The sequence below is a fragment of the Crotalus tigris genome, unplaced genomic scaffold, assembly GCF_016545835.1.
Source record: "Crotalus tigris isolate CLP2741 ecotype Arizona unplaced genomic scaffold, ASM1654583v1 scf7180000017767.837487, whole genome shotgun sequence".
Taxonomy (NCBI): domain Eukaryota; kingdom Metazoa; phylum Chordata; class Lepidosauria; order Squamata; family Viperidae; genus Crotalus; species Crotalus tigris.
The window spans coordinates 588,932-606,942 of NW_024096621.1; the positions used below are offsets into that span (position 1 = coordinate 588,932).

General features: G+C 38.5%; 1 protein-coding gene across 4 annotated transcripts in view; it reads right to left on the bottom strand.

The window, feature by feature from the left end:
- PARD3B (par-3 family cell polarity regulator beta) overlaps nucleotides 1-18,011 on the bottom strand; it is a 461,004-nt gene that overhangs the window by 233,727 nt on the left and 209,266 nt on the right. For all 4 annotated transcript variants that reach the window (XM_039341567.1, XM_039341566.1, XM_039341568.1 and 1 more), the window contains exon 16: nucleotides 17,651-17,909. In XM_039341567.1, coding sequence (XP_039197501.1) covers nucleotides 17,651-17,909 — 259 coding nt within the window. The remainder of the gene's footprint in view (nucleotides 1-17,650; nucleotides 17,910-18,011) is intronic.

Sequence of the window (18,011 nt, forward strand, 5' to 3'; positions counted from 1 at the left end):
TCTTTTTTAATGAGTTTGAATTATTTTTCTCAAATGCTCCATTATTTATTATACAGAAGTATTCATTTGCAATTACAAATTCTTATAAAATTCTTAACTATTTTGGCAGATTTACTAGCAGTGCTATGCTGGTGTAATGACATACTTTATTATTATATCCCTAGGTTGATAACTGATTTGCTTTCAAAACAGTCACTGGTTCAAGCCAATTCTTATCTACAATTCCATCTAGTAGTAGCCAGTTTATTGTCTGAGTATACTTCATTATGGTTGCCCAAATGAAAAACACAAAAGAGTACAAAAAAATCTGGGCAGGGAAAGTTCCCTTCCCAAAGCAGTGTAATGTCAACTGTAGATGTCATTTTGAAGGATAAAAATAGCAAATGGAACATAATTGACTGCTACACTGAACAAAAACATTATGTACTGCAATATTTTATACCCATTTGTCCCCACTTGAGTTTTTTAAGCACAGAAATAATGTTGAATAGGAGTTCTCTACAGGGTTCATATTTGAGCCATTTATTGATTTTGCTTAATGTGTGCACATCAATGATCTGCAGGATGCAATATTCCAAGGTTGTGCACCATATTTACACTAAGTTAAAGGAAGATTTGGGATAAGAGACACTTGGAATCAGCCTGCATTTGTGACAGGTTTTTTTTTTTTAAATAAACAGATTCCATGGCCTGCAAATTTCTAAAACTCCGACTTTACGATTTAGTCTTCCTGCAAAAAGCTCAGCTAGATAATCTGGAACATAGTTTGGTTCAGTCATATAATCATATGTGCAACTTACAGAATGACTTAAATTTTGCAATGAATGTTTTGCTAGTTGGGCAAATGGATTGCTGCTTATGTTGATTCCAACTAATTCTTCTGAACTGTAGTCAGTTTAGTTGATCATTCACAGTACACCAAAAATAATTTCTGGCCGTTCTTATTGAACCATCTGAAATTTCCTGTTTATTTACAATAAAACTAGCTCATTTGTTCTTATTTATTTCCTTAAAATCCCCATAAATATTCCACACATATCTACTTGAAGCAAGACCCTTTATTCTTGAAAACATCAGCTATTCTATTATTTTTGATTAAATCTCATGGCTTTAATTATCTATATGCACATGTTGAATACATTTATATTTATTTTCTTTTCTGTAGTTTCTCTTCTATTTATGATTCAATTTTTTAGGAATCTAAAGGTATATATATAAAGGGCATATTTATAAGAAATATATTTACAAAGCAGGCAAGTACTTTACAGTTTTTGGCAGAGGTTAAAAGAATCATGTTTTTTCACCTTTGTGGAGAGGCTTTACAACACAGGGAAAATGAATCTTTCCATTTATGTTTGTTAAGTACAGTAATATGTTTGTTAAGTACAGTTTCATTTTTGATCATATCTTGATACAGAATTCTGAAAAAATAACTGCTGCTTGGCTATTAAAATAACATTGAATAGTGCATGAAAAATGACCTTAATTTCAGGATACTCTGTTAGAACTATAGGTTTAAATGTCATAGAAACAGAACAGTGTTGCATTATCTCTTAAAAAGACCTTGGTTTGCCTTCTTCTCAAGAAACCATCGCTGTATCCATTTATACTGGACAATTTTTTGTCCAATATCTAAACTCTCCTTTTTGGTTGAGAAAGTGGTTGCACAACTACAGTACTTCAGAGGACCCTGCATGAAGCAGCTTATCTGGACCTTCTTCGTTCAGAGTACAGACCAAGGTATGGCATGGAAATGACATTGGTCGTGCTTTTGGATAATCTCTGGCATGGATAGAAAGGGTTCTTACCTCATGACCTCTTGGTGGTTTTTGATGCCATCAACCACGGCATCCTTCTAATCAGGTCAGAGGATTGAGGGCAAACAGCATGGTGTTGTGCTGGTTTGCCTCCTTTTGTTGAAGTTGATTCCATTTGGTGGTGACTGGAGGGAGAGAGAGATCCTGCCCTTGGCTTCTACTGTGTGGGTGCTCCCTCCTCTACTATTCAATACCCACATGAGGCCTTTGGATGAGCTCATCCCTCAGCATGGGGTGAGGTATCATCTCTATCCCTGGCAAATTAAGTAATGCTGTGGATATTTTATTCTGGTGCCCAGAGACTCTGAGGGTCTGGATGGAGAATAACAGGCTTCAGCTGAATCATGTGGAATTTGGGGGTTCTTCTAGACTCACAATTCCTGCTTAAGAAGCAAGTGGTGGTCGTGGATAGGAGGGTCATTGCTAAACTTTCCATTGTGCATCATTTGTGCCTGTTCTAGATGGAGAGGCTCTCCTCATAGTTATTTGTATTCCAGTTACCTCCTGATTGGATTATTGCAATATGCTCTATACAGGACTGCCCCTGAAGAATGTCCAGAAGCTTCAACTGGTGCAGAATGCAGTGATGCAGGCAGACATGGCTGCTTCTAGAAGAACACATGTCACACCTCTGTTTTGCAAGCCACACTGGTTAGCAATCTGTTTATGGGCTTAAACCATGATGCTTGTTTTGACCTTTAAAGCTATTTAAAGTCATTTGAGAGTTTCCTTCTCCCCAATTACATCTTCCCATTCTATCGGATCTAGCAGAGAAGATATGCTGCAGGTCCCATTGGTCAGGAAGTTTTACTTAGTGGGACCTAGGCAACAAGCCTTTTCTGCTGTGGCCCCCATTTTATAAAACATTTCCGCTCCCTCAAAAGAGTGACTGCATCCCTTTCAAGTTTCAGAAGTCGCTCAAGACCTGGTTGCATCATCAGCTCTGGAGACTCTAGGATACTGGCAAAATATTGAAATGGCTTCAGTGTAATTAATACCTGGTCTTTGCCCAATATACTATATACATTTTTTTTAGTTTTGTGCCTGTTATAATTTTAATCTTTTTAATAATATCAATATGTTGCTAATGTTATTAAAAGATATTTAAAAGATTGTTTTTAGCACTGTTGTATGCTGTTCAGAGTCACTTTGAGATCTGCAGCCATATAAATATGATGAAATAAATAAAATATTGAAGATACAGTATATACTGTTACAGCAGAAGCTGAACTAAATGTTCTATTTTGGCTTTAACAATCCTTTCTCATTTCTTGTAAAATATACTACTTTTAATAAAGATTCACAAAAAAGGCCCATAACATATTTATAGCATAGACAGGCATTTATTGAGTTTCTTTGTTTAACACTGCATGCAGGCTTCCAAGAGTGATTAAGCTTCAGATGTAAGTGCTTCATTAAGCTAAACTTTGGTCTGTTGTATCTCTAATTTTATAGCAGTTAAAATGCATTTCAATATTTTTTCCTGGAATATACTTTTAACTACAACAAAAAAATGCAATACAGAGTTCAAAGTTTAGTTGGCAAGAGAACAGGAAATCAACAATCACAAAATCGAAAGACATACTGCTTCTTCCTCAGTTTCTGTACTGTATGCACTTACCTGGACGATGCAGGAAGAAAATGGCAGCACTGATTCTATGTTCAAATACCTTCTCTCCTCTTCCTAACATGATTCATTTATACTATTTATGTGTCCGTTATGTGTGCTAACAACTAAGAGATCCATCCGTATAGTGGTTGAGTAGTTGTATAAATTAGAATTGTAAATATAAAAAAATAAATGTTTATATTGAATGCTATGATAACAATGTTAGTTATCTACTGTTTTTTGTTTATAAATACTGAATTTAAGGATTCTGACTTATTCCTGGTTTGTTGCCTTATTTATTTGTTTGTTTGATTTATATAGTCATGCATTTCACTCAAGTGACTCTAGGTAGCTTACCAGGATTAAAATACAGAAGAATTCACAACCTATTATCTCTGGCATCCAAGGGTAAGCAATAACATGACTCCCAAACTATCAATAATAATAAACTTAATCTAGTCACCTGGACCAAAGACCTGGGGAAACAGTCAGGTCTTAAATATCTTGCAAAACCCATCTAAATGTCTTGGGGATGTTGCACAGAACAGGCGCTACAACATATTATGATACCATGTCTTCAAAATTAGAGAGAAGTGTGCGGCAAATGCTAGAAATTCTGGATAGCCCAAGCTGTGGAAACAGGTTATTTGGGACTCAGAACTGGCCATAAGGAAGAAGTTTCCATATTCACAAAATGTTCACAATAGCAGGTGTGATTCAATTATCAGAACACAAACTGATACTATTATTCCCCAATACCTTTTCTACTTCCCATTTGAAAATGATTCTTACTATCTAGTTTTTTTTTCTTTTCTTTTTCTGGACAGTTTGGCATACTTTAAGATAGAACACTGGACTGGAGTCACTCAAAATGTGTGCTTATTTAAAATGTTTTGGGGAGTTACACGAAGCCCAGAAACATTCTTAGAAATAAAAATGATGCCATAGGCTAATGTTTATTTTGCTCCATGCCGTTCAAAACCTATGGTGTCTCTAGGCACATTAAATGCATAGGCATCAGGTTCCCTAACCCAGCTAAACAATTTTTGATGTTATTCCATCTTTCAGTTAGCAGTATACCTTTTCCTTTTACCTGAAATTGCCTTCCTTTTCAGTCCAGCTTAAATAAAATTCTTCTGCTTTGGAAGAAGAGAAATATTTGAAGGGATATTTCTCTATTTACTAACACCTTTAACTAGATGCTGAAAGCACAGTTTAAAACCTTGCTGGGTATGCTGGATGCTATTTCATGTTATTACTATGACTTAATTTCTTCACACTAGATTTGTTGCAAGAGAAATCTTTGCTCGGGATTAAAACGAATGTGTGCACACAGCATGAAGGAGAATAAAAAGGAGGGAGAACATCTGATTGAAAGCTATTGTACTATTTGCTTACTCACATTGATTCCAATGAGGAGTTTCTGATAGATATGGGCAGCCATGGTCCAGAAATCACATACATCATTAATATGCAGTACTGTTATCTCAAAAACAGTGGAATATGGAGCCACAAAAAAAACCACCTGGCTCTATGTTGGAGATTTATTATCGTTATTTCTGACTTAATTTCAAAGTCTAGTGATAAAATAAGAATTATATTGATAAATGTAAAACATTTTTTTCCCATTAGAAATTCAGGATCTGTAAGAGAACAAATCTTACGCTATTATGGCAAGTAAGGACTAAAATAAGTTATTTGCTCAAACCTGGTCAGCTGCATGTCAAATAGTTTTCACATCCAGCAGGTAAAATATACTTCTCATATAAATCAAGAAACTGAACAGCTAACACAGGCCTTGCTGCAAAACTGACAAGACTCCAAATAAGACTTAGACTACTCTCTCTCCCCCCCCCTTCACTTGTATTGTCCAGGATTACAACTTCATTACTGTAAATTTCATTTGAAATGAATACAAGAAATTAAAGCAAATGCAAACAAATCCAATATTAATATAAGAATGTTATACTAATGCCAATACTGAAGAGTAGCTAGATGTTTTGGAGGGTTTATCTCATAATTTAAGAGTAAAATTTCAATACAATCTACAATTTCAATTCTAAACCATCTCTGATAATTCAACCTTTTCATGTGATTCATAATAGTATTGGTACTGTTGAAGATTTAAACATACTGCAGTGCTTAAATTTGCTCAAATATCTGCTTTTCTTATAGAAAATGGAATATCTATTTCATATTCCCTTAAGCATTCAAACAGTTCGAAATAGCATCCATAATGCTTACATTGAAAGCATTTAGGCCAATATACCTACATATGCTCAGAAACAATCAAAAGCATTTACAGAGCTTAATTCAATGAAATTGATATTTATTTCATGTGTGGGATCATTTAGTTTTCTTAGTTTTTTCGTTTTGGTTTATAATTTGACAGCTATAATATTAACAGGTTAGCAGTAACAAAAAAGAAAAATCTACCTTTATTTATCTTTCCTCTCATTTTCCCTCCTTCTAGTGGGAAATGCTTTTATTTTGAATTTTGTTTAAAAAATGATAGGATGTGACCAAAATCTGTACCATAAGGAATTAAAGATTACAATTAAAAGATAAGAACTTTTAAATTTAACTTATTAATACAGAATGGAGCAAAACATTTTAATACTGGACACAAAAGGATATTTTTAAACAATGGACCCAGAAGTTAATTTTAAGAATGTCTTCCTCTGCAGATACATTGGGTTTAAAAGATATTATGGAACAAGTTTTATTGGACAAAACTAAGAGTGATCTCAAACTATATTTAAAAATGACAAGCTGGAAGAAAGATATGGGGAAAAAAGACTACACTGGATACCAGATGATTAAAAGGAATATACAAATGACAACCCAAAAAGAGTGACCTGGTTCAGTTTCCAATATTGGTTTTACAAAAGATGCTTGTTAAAGCTTTGAAGTATTTTATAAGCAGAGACAAAAAAACAAACAAACAAACAAAAAAAGAAATCAAGTTTTAGGATATTAGGAATAAAGCCAAGATTGTTAAAAGCAAAAGGAAGGAATATAAAGTTTGTTGATTTGATCAAGGTTAAAATAGGTATGTTGTTATCTCTAGTAACCTTGAATAGAATTTTGCTGATCAGGATTGAATGATGAGACTTTAAGGATTTGTTTGTAAATAAGAGATTGGATATGGGAAGAAGAGATTATTTGTTGTATTTTAAGAAATTATTAAAATTGCTTATACTTATAATTGCTTATACTTGTGATGAAGGGAAAAGACATTTCTTTTTTTCTTTATTACATTCTTATTTTCTTTTTCTTTTCAATGTCTTTTTTCTTTTCTGAATTTTTTCTTTTTTTATTCTTTTTTAGTTTTATTGGCTTCATTTTTAGTTTCTATTAGCTTTTACCTTTATAACTATAACTTTAAATAAAGTTACTATAAAAAAAGAGAAGTTAGCATGCCACATTTGATATTATGATTGTCATGTTCATTCATGAACAAAACTATGTGAGTTCTCTGATATAAACTTATAGTAAATACTATTTTTTGGTAACAGTGAATTTGTTCACATTGAAGCAGACATTAAAAGGACATTTGATCTCCCCTCTAATTTTTTTGGTGTTGTTTCCTTTCTGAAAATTTCAGTCTTACTTAAAAAGCCCAAGAAGTTGAAAAAGGTAATATGTCTGTTTCCCCTGGGATTCTCAGTGACATATTTCAGGCTAAACACTCTAATCTGAATTACTATTGCACTGTCTTCAGGTTATCAATTAAAAAATAAGAAAAATAGTGATAATGATGAAATGATTCAGGAATTTTCTGCAAAACAAGGAAATATCCATGCAGTTCTTGCAAATTTTGCAAGTCTGAAACCAAGGGTAAATAATGGTGTGTGAACTATGTGCAAAGGATAAGAACTATTTGTACTTTCAGTTATGTTTTAAAGATACATGAACAATCATTCTCCTAGGCCAAAGATATGGAGCCCGTGAGGATACCTATCACACCAAAATTAAATTTGTGAAATTAATTATTAAGAACCAACAAATGGAAACTTAGCATGCTGCACAGTAAGAACCTTATCTCTTGCATAATGTTATTTCAAAGATATCTCTTGACTCACAAGGACTGTTTGGGCATTTTTAGAAAATAAAATTCCTCCTTTGTTTGCCTACTTTGCCCCACCCCACCTCCCCAAAAAAACACCAAAAGCAATCTGAGAAGATAGAACCTTCCAAGGGAAAAACAACTGGGATAGAAAAGATATGGAGCAACTTCATTTCTGATCCATAATTGCTTTGCATTCTCCATGAGACCAGTCATTTTCTGACTCAGCAGATCACCTTAATAGTCATTGTTCTACACCAAAAGGATAATTTCTTAAATTGGGACTCACCAGAATCAAAAGGTTTCCAAATAGTATCTTACACTTCCTCTAACCCTCTCTCTTTCATTAAGTGTCAGTCTTGCCTGAGTTAAATAAACCTCAGTGCATATGTTGTTTCCACATTATCTCTGAGAGTAATAAGCCAGATTTCCAAAGAAGAAAATAGATATCATAGAAGTTCCTCATGGATTTTTCTAAACAGTATGAGAAATAACCTACGTGCACATTTTCCTATTAATTTTCTCATCTGTCCCTTAATCTGAATTTACAGTAGATACAAATACAGATCAAAATAGTTTGAGATTAGATTACTTTCAAAAATTCTTCTCCTTTGGTCAATCAAGTTATTGTCTCATCAAATGGGCAATCTCAAACCCCACTCTACCTACTCTTATTCTGAAATTTAAAAACTATCTACCAGTTAATTCCAGATGGTATTCAAATATTTCTCTCATAAAAGGTCTTTTGTGGAAGATGTCATGAAGAAATTTAATTTCTTTTCAAAAATAAGTAGGGACTCTACCAATATATTGATCCTCTGGGATAGGTTTAAGGCATTCATTTGTAGATCCACTTTTACCATTGCCTCAGCAAAAAGATTTTTAAAAAGAGTTTGATTTCATACACCTGGAAAAGAGAGAAATACTCAAATTTTCTTATGACAGAAAACCTTACAAATAAATTATATCAAATATTTAAAGTAACTGGGCTTAAGTTGGGGCCATTACATTCAGAAAAAAAACACCTTTAAATGCATTTATAAGATCTATTGGGAATCAGGAGAGAAAGCTGAACAATTAATGATTCACTGGTTGAAACATCAAAATCAATAAAATATATACATCTGGAATTCAGGCCAACAATGGTCATTTTTGTATAGAATAAATCTATTATTTTCTCTTTTTATTCCTGTATGCCACATAATTCCTTTAAGTAAATAAATAAATCTCATGATATTAAGGGTGTATTGGCACTTGAGATTGAAACTAATTGTATATGCTGATGAGATCATGAATATTTTAAATACGATAGTCCTTGACTTACAATCAGTCATTTAACGGCCATTCAAAATAATTTTCAAAGTTCTCACACTAATGACTGTTGTACTGTCCCCATGGCCAATTGGCCATGTAAACAAAATTTGGGCACTTGGAACCTGGCACATATTTATGATGGTTGCAGGATCCCAGGGTCATGTGATCACCATTTGTGACCCTCGGGGAGCTTACTAAAGCAAAGTCAATGAGAAAGCTGAATTTACTTAATGACCATGTGATCTGCTTAACAATAACATCAGATAATAACAATAACTCACTTAATTACAGCATTACAGTATGGCGTGAATGATCAGGTTCACATGTTAAGTTCCAAATAACTGATTTATTACTAAACAGCCAATGCACACAAATGTACTCAACTATCAGTTAGCACCTGCTTTGAGTTAGATAAGGATGAAATGAATTCAAGGGGAGGATTTGACTTACTCAACTTGTGGCTATCTAGGGATTCCAGGCTGATCCTCTTTTAACTCTACTCCCATGTTCTGCCATACCTTCTCTTACAATTGCTTATTAATTAAAGTTCTGGTTCCAATTGTGGTTATACATTGAGGAACACCTGTAATTATGTAGTGTTGTTACCAAATATTATTTAAGTTATACATCTGTATTTTATACTCTGCTGGCAATAACAATTGGAGAAAGCTTAATTTGCTGCTTTGGGGATCTATGGCAAGTCTACTATAGATTACTATACTATAGATTACAATAGGAAATTACGATTTACAATTTGTACAGAATGCATGTATATACTTTGGTTTATTTTTTCCAAAATACTTCCAAATATGGTATATTAAGAGAGATTCCAGTGTTTATTTCTATCAGGTACTTTACCTGGTTAGGCAAACTACTGAGAAAAATATCAAGAGCACACCAAAACCACTCAAATGTCTCTGGCCAAACTGAATTATGGTGAAGGGAGATTTAATCTACCAAATTTTCAATTGTACCATTGGGGTTTCATTTTAACATCCATATATATTCTGCAATGATATTTTTATTAACCCGGTTATACATCTGAGCTATATAAGAAAGACTTGTAATATACAATTTTGAAAAATCAACGGATTCAGGTTTTTAAAAAGGTAAAACATCATCAGATGTTTTTTCTTCGTCTCTTAATGAATATTTAAAAATGGTTGGACATTGTAAGAAATTTGAGAGTTATTTAACTCAGGGGTCCCCAACCCTGGCCACTTTATGACTTGTGGACTTCAACTCCCAGTATTCGTCAGCCAGCATGGCTGGCTGAGGAATTCTGGGAGTTGAAGTCCACAAGTCATAAAGTGGTCAAGGTTGGGGACTCTGTTTTAATTCATACAATTTAGTTTCTCCAACCAAAACTTTGTTTTGGATTCAAATTACAGCATTCATATGCTATAATTTCAAATGAACAGGAACTCTAATTAGACCATAACATTGGAATTCTTGAAGTTCTGATTGGTCCTTCCTCATAAAACTGGCTTTTCAGAATTCTAGTGACATGGCCCAATTAAAGATTAGCTCTCTTATAGATGTAAGAGTTCAGTCAGTTCCTGCTCAGTTTCCTGAAGAGGTATACCGAAGAGCAGACCATTTGGTCCTCTGAAGATAGGAGTCACAAAGGCTGGTAAAACGTCAGATACCAGATCATTAGGCAATTGCCTTTTAGACAAAAAGCTCATAACCATTGAATTAAATGAGTTTTATTGATAATTTAATTCTCTTTTTGCAGCAGCACTATAGACATTTATTTCTATAATTTTTTCCTCGTAAATTAAATAGTACTAAAAAGAATGACTAAGGCAGACCTAAGGCCCAGGAGAAAAAAAAATGTATATATGCATATGGTGGTGGCCAAGGTACCGCAGTGGTTAGAGTGCACTACTGCAGGTACTTCTGCTGACTGTGAGCAGTTTGGCAGTTCAATTCTCACAGCTCAAGGTTGACTCAGCCTTCCATACTTCCGAGGTCGGTAAACTGAGGACCTAGATCACAAGTCGGCAACCCGCGGCTCCGGAGCCGCATACGGCTCCTTGAGCCATCTCCTGTGGCTCTGGAGCTTCCTCCTCCCCCTCTCCCTCCCCCCTTCTTCCTCCTAATGCCCCCCCTCCCAGGCTTCAGTCCCGGCTGGGGTGGCGATGATGGCGGGGGCATTGCTTCCTGGGCCGTCGAGCCGGCCACGTGTCTGCCCGGGCTGGGCGGCAGTCCTGCCTGGGGCAGCGGTGGCATTGCTCCCTGGACCGTCCCCGGGCCGCCGAGCCAGCTATGCGTCTTTCCAGGCTGGGTCGGGCGGCAGTCCAGGCTGGGGCGGCGGCAGGAGGGCATCGTTTCCTGGGCCTTCCCCGGGCAGCTGAGCTGGCTACGCATCTCCATGGGCCGGGCTGAGCAGCAGTCCCGGCTGGGGGGTGGTGGCGCGGGCATCGCTCCCTGGGCCGTCCCCGGGCTGCCGAGCTGGCTATGTGTCTCCCCAGGCCAGGCTGGGTGGCAGTCCCGGCAGCAGGAGGGCAATGCTTCCTGGGCCATCCCCGGCCAGCTGAGCCGGCCATGCATCTCCATGGGCCGGGCTGAGCAGCAGTCTCGGCTGGGGCGGCGGCATCGCTTCCTGGGCTGCCCCAGATCGCCAAGCCGGCTACGCATCTCCCCAGGCCGGGCTGGGGACATTGCTTCCTGGGCCGTCCCCAGGCAGCCGATGGCCACGCGTCTCTGTGGGCCGGGCTGGGCAGCAGTCCTGGCTGGGGCAGCGGCGGCATCGCTCCCTGGGCCGTCCCCGGGCCGCCAAGCCAACCACGTGTTTGCCCGGGCCGGGTGGCAGTCCTGGCTGGGGCGGCGGCAGCAGGGGCATCACTCACTGGGCCATCCCCGGGCTGCTGAGTCGGCTACATGTCTCCCCAGGCCGGGCTGGGTGGCAGGGGGACATCGCTTCCTGCGCCATCCCTGGGCTGCCGACCCGGCCATATGTCTCCCTGGGCCGGGCAGGCTGCAGCAGGGGGGCCATCGCTTCCTGGGCTGTCCCCGAGCCGTTCCCTAGGCAGCCGAGCTCACCACGCATCTCTCGGGCCGGTCCGTGGTGTCCTGGGTGCCTTTCAGCACCTTCTACTGCCTCCTGCCCTCCTCCCCTCTCTGCCCCTTCGGCGCTGTCTGCCTTTCGTTCTCTCTCTCTCCTCATCTGGAGAGGGGGGGGGCAGAGGAAAGAGAGAGAGAGAGGGTGACTTGTTCGGGTGAAGAACCAGTGGGGGGCAAGGCAAGCTAAGTTAAAAGACGTGGAACTTTCATGCTAGCGTCTCCCGAACCCTTGCTATCCCTGCCACAGACTCGACTCAGCTCATCCGCCCTCACTCTCTCCTCTCCTCTCTCTGCGGATGAGGCTGCTTGCTTCAAATGGTTGGCTACCGAGGCCCGGGAGCCAGGCAGGTGGGCAGGTCTCGACCACAGCATTTTGTTGCTGTTGTTTTGCGCACACTTGGCGCTGGCTGGAAACAGAGCCAAGCAAGCTCTGTAGTTGGAAGTCCCTGCAGCTTAGGAGCCAGGATCTTCCCCCTCTCAGTCCCAAATCCCAAGCAGGATTCACCACATTGGGATTGGAAGTAAGCTGCGAGGAGATGGTCTGTCTCTCTTCCTCCCCTCCTCCCTTCCGCGCTGGTTACTGAGGCTCCCTGCTGGGCGCAGTTGGCCTGAAGCGGAGGAGGGTGAGGGGCCTTTCAAAGCGTGACATTGCAATGGATGGGACAGCCTTTCAGGAGGGTGCGGATGAACTGTAGCTCTCCAGATATTGCTAACATACAGCATTAGCCGTCCCTGCAGCAGAATCAATGAGAGGTGCTGGCATTTCTCTTTGTCAGAATGTGGTGAATCCACATTCCCCATCTCTAAGGGAGGAAGTTAAATGATTTGGTAGGTGAACTGGTTCTGTTAGTAAAGGGGGGGGAGGTGAAGAGAAAAAGAGAGGGAGAGAGAGAGGAAAGAGAAAGAGAGGAAAGAGGAAGAAAGAGAACAGAGAAAGAGAGAGGAAAGAGAGGGAGAGGGGGAGAGAGAGGAAAGAAATAGAAAGAGGGAGAAAGAGAGGAAAGGGAGAAAGAGGAAAGAAAAAGGGAGAAGAAAGAGGAAAGAGAAAGGGAGGTAGAGGAAAGAAAGGGAGAGAAAAGAGAAAGAGGGAGAGGGAGAGGGGGAGAAAGAGGAAAGAAAGGAAAGAGGAAAGGGAGAAAGAGGAAACAAAGGGAGAAAAAAAGAGAAAGGGAGATGAAAGAAAGGGAGAGGGAGAGAAGAAAGAAATAGAAAGAGGGAGAAAGAGAGGAAAGAGGAAGAAAAGAGAAAGAGAGGAAAGAGAAAGAGGGAGAGGGGGAGAGAGATGGAAGAGGAAAGAAAGAAAAGGAAAGAAAGAGGGAGAAAGAGAAAAGAGAAAGGGAGATGAAAGAAGGGGAGGGAGAGGGGGAGAGAGGAAAGAAATAGAAAGAGGGAGACAGGAAAGAAAGGGAGAAAGAGGAAAGTTAGAAAGAGAAAGGGAGATGAAAGAGAAAGGGAGAGTGGGAGAGAGAGGAAAGAGAAAGGAAAGAAGGGAAAGAGGGAGAAAGAGGAAAGAAAGGAAAGAGGAAAGAGAGGGAGAAAGAGAAAAGAGAAAGAGAGATGAAAGAAAGGGAAAGGGGAAGAGAGAGGAAAGAAATAGAAAGGGAAAAAGAGAGGAAAGAAGAAGAAAAGAGAAAGGGAGAGGAAAGAGAAAGAGGGAGAGGAAAGAAAAGAGAAAGGGAGATGAAAGAAGGGGAGGGAGAGGGGAGAGAGGAAAGAAATAGAAAGAGGGAGAAAGAGAGGAAAGAGGGAGAAAGAGGAAAGAAAGAGAAAGGGAGAGGGGGAGAGAGGAAAAAAAGGAAAGAGGAAAGAAAGAGAAAGGGAGAAAGAGGAAAGAGGAGAAAGGGAGAAAGGAAAGAAAGGGAGAAAGAGAGGAAGGAAAGAGGAAAGAAAGAGAGAGGGAGAAGAAAGGGGAGAGAGTAAAGAAAAAGAGAGGAAAGAGGGAGAAAGAGAGGAAAGAGAAAGGGAGGGAGTGGAAAGAAAGGGAGAGAAGAAAGGGAGAGGAAAGAGAGAAAGGGGGGAAGCGCAAGTGCCTCTCTCTCTCTCTCTTTCTCTCTCTCTCTCTCTCTCTCTCTCTCACACACACACACACACACAAACACACACACACTGAGTGGGGGAAGAAGACTGGCAGACCAAGGGCAGAGAGATATATCCCAGTGTTTTGTTTTCGGTGGGAAACGGGTCCAAGTGGCTCTTTGAGTATTTTGGGTTGCCTACCCCTGACCTAGATTGTTTGGGCAAGATGCTGACTCTGTAAACCACTTAGAGAGGTCTGTAAAGCACCATATAAATCTAAGTGCTATTGCTATGTATATACTCACATTACCAGGCCCTGGGGACCTTTTCTAAACCGCGGTTGGTGGTGGATTGCTGTGGGTATAGTACCCAATACTAATTTCATAGGATGTATGATCTATGAAATAGATGAGATTCTGAATCTTGTGTGCAGAGGAAAAATAAGAGGGTCTGCAAATATTTTTGGAAGAGATGATTTGCACTTTTAAACTTGATATCACTTGTAGCAGCCTGGTTAGGCATACCTGGTTACACTTAGAGCAGGGGTGTCAAACTGCCGGCCCATGGGCCGGATATGTCATGCCAAAACCGCACCCACCCCATTGCTGGCAATGGAAAAAAAGTTGCGATATGTCGCAATACTTCACATGACTTTGCAAATTTGACACCCCTGACTTAGAGGGTGAGTGGCTTATTACTAGCCTGCTTCTCTTGATGTAGGGCTGTAGAAACTAGGCAGAGTAGTAATGCTTTTCAGCAGGATGATTATGCAGTCAATGTAGCTGGTCAAAAAAAAAGTACAGTTGCAAAGAATGTCTTCATTAAGTAATGAAAATATTTCTTGACTGGAGCTAAAATGAAAAATTAAAGTAGCTGAGATGCTTAGCTCAAAGCAATATAAGCAAATTAGGAGACAAAATGGTTCATACTGTGAAAATGAGAGTAAATAGTCTAAGATTAATTATTACTAAGAAAATATAATATTTCTACAGGAAGAAAATAATGGTTAGCACTCAGGTACTTTATTAATTTTCCTGTGTTGCTGATATAAAACAACTTTTTATTGAAATACTATTCTGGTACTATATATTAGTAATGTTTGACAATCAGTGTAGTCATTACAAGTTCTACCAACATAATCAAGCTCATCCGACTAGTGGATAAAATATGGATTTGCTTCAACACTAACAGTTTTAAAATGTTCATATCCTGACTAAAAATAGAGTAAAGGATTTTATATTTCACATGCACAATTATGAGGGTTTTTTCCTTCAATGAAAAATGTCTGGTACACAGTTGGTCTATACTTTATAAAGCTGAACGTCACAACCTTTGTCTATTGGTTGCCTATAGGGAGCTAGCTATTAAAATTTCATAGGTATGGCTACAGTCCATTAGTTAACGTACCTTTATACCCATAAAAAGTGAAGGGTAAACCCAGAAATTTTACAACCACTATCTGAAAAAGGTAATAACTGAGTCACAGTCAAATAGCATTTATTATACATTGTACCTTTAACAACTGCTCTGGGATCAAGCCATAGAGAAACATTGTACTATGATAGATGTCATATACCCTTGGTGACTTAAAAAGTCCAGCTTTCATTTAACTAACCTTTTAAGTAAAGAAAATGATGTTAAAGTTTTGGCTTTTTGGCAAAGAAAGACATGATACAGCAGTGGTGGCAAACCTATGGCACAGGTGCCAGAGGCGGCACTCAGAACCCTCTCTGTGGGCACGCGCGCCGTTGCCCCAGTCCTAGGCCTTCAGCTGGGTTTTATAAAACCTTTTCGCTTTAGGCCTCCGTTGCCGTGTACAAAAAAAAAAAAAAGTTCAATCAATCAGTCAATTTCAACTTCTCATGGGAAAAAAAAGATCTTGCAAAGTTGGAATTGATTGATTGAACTTTTTAGTCCCACCCAGTCTGCCATTACCACTGCAGCCACGCCCACCCAATGGGCCACACCCACCCAGCACCCGATGATGCATAAGTGGGTTTTGGGTTGCAGTTTGGGCACTCAGTCTCTAAAAGGTTCGCCATCACTGTGATATAGCAAAGTTTCTTGTCACACAACAAAATTAACTAACTTTGTGATGAAGACATTAATGCCCATTATCCAATCCAGTCAACTCAAGAATCTGTCATTTTTATGAACGAGTAAATGTGTGCTATTCATAGCAAGCATAAAGAAAAAAGTTCATTGGTAGGTGATATCAAAAGCCCTGAAAGATTAAGTATGTGCATAAACATGCAATTCCCACAATTCTCTTAGCATAATATGCATATATTTTTCCTGAAGATATAACTGTGATAGAAGAGACAATCTCCAGTGTAACATCTGAAGCCTGCAAGTACATAATCACCACTGCTTTAATCTGAAGCATTTATTACAGCTTGGTAACTCTAAGTATTTATCAGCTAAATAGTTATCTTTTAGCATTCTGAATAACCTACTGTGGCAAATGGCATGAAACTTTATTAACAGTAAAGTGCCTTCTTACATGAACTCAAATCTAATTGCATGAGAGTCTGATGAAGGAGGCTGTTGTTCTTGCAAGATATGGAAGACAAATTTGTTCAGTAATTTGTTCTCTTTAATTTGAAGAATGAAATGAAATTAAGAAGTACATGAACACAAAATGGTATCTTTAAAATCTAAAAGAAAACCAGTAATAATACAACTAATGTTTTTGTATATTCATCTGGAGAACAGAACCGACATCACTGCACCTTTGAGGGGTTCTTTCAGAGGCAGAGAACATTTCTCCTGTTTTCAAAGGCACGTTTACCTCTACCCATGACAGTACTGGCCGTTTAGAAATAAAGTTCAAGAATTCATGAAGTGGTGCTGAATGGCTAACATTTAAGGCAGGTACTAAATAAAAAAAAAATCAATCAACTTAAAAATGGTGTCAAATGAAACAACTAAAAGCATTCAGCAAATCCATATTCTGGGAAAGCAGATATTTCCTATCCTCTATAGAACGCTGAGAGGTGACTTCCAAAACATGCATTACCGAAAGCAGAAGATGCCAGCACTAACATAGGCAAATATTTTCTGTCATATAATCTACAGTCACTTCTGAGTCACTTCTCTGTTCTATTTATGAAGTGGATGAGTTTGGAAGGATCTTCTTTCCTACCATTTCTCAGATAAGGAAGTAATAAAAAAACTGTGCCACAAGACAGCAATGACAAATCATTTCCATAATACTCACAAGAAAGCTACATGGATGCAGTCAATAAATGCAGAGCTCTACACAAGGACATCTCTACTTTTCAGTCAACAATATTTAGTACATGTGGTTTATAATGCTATGCTACTTAAGCACTTTAAAGATAACAAGTCTGAATTAGAACTGGTCATCCTAAAAGCAAACCAACCAAAATCAGCAAGAATTAATTCAGACTTGACTCAATCAAGTCTCACTGCTTTCACTGAGCTTGGTCTAAATCAATAGTTTATTTGTTATAATATCTCTTTAGGGTTTGTTTGTTTGTTTTGAGGAAAAGTAGGTCATAAGTGCCAACAAAATAATTAACAAGTACATGTTGAAAAGTATATTCTCCTTTCCAATATGCAGTTTAACTGATGTATTAGCAAAATTAGCATATATAGTGTTCATTTATAGTAAATGTAGTTCAATGGATATAGAGCTTGACTTCTATTCAACCTCACTGAAGGGCCTCAGGCCAAATAAATCAAGTTCAAATTAATATAAGATCAGGAAGCAATACAAAAAAGTCTTTTTACCTTAACATAGCGCCCAAAGTTTTCTTTTTTGTTTTTCTTTCAGGATTGTCATTCTCCTCTTTTTTGTCCTTTTCACTGATTTTTGATTTGTTTTTGAGATTAAGCTTTTTATTTTTTTCTTTTGCTTTCAATTTTTCTTTGGTCTTTTTGTGTTTTTTTGACTTTCCTTCCATATCTTCTAATTCAGAATTCATGTGAAAGGCTTTTGCAAAGTTTTGACCTTCTGGACCAGAAAGGGAACTCTTATCTGACAGACCGTCTGCAGAGGAGGAAAAATAATCAGCAAGTACAGACCATAATCTTATAAACTACATACAGGTAGTCCTTGACTTACAACAGTTCATTTAGTGACCGTTCAATG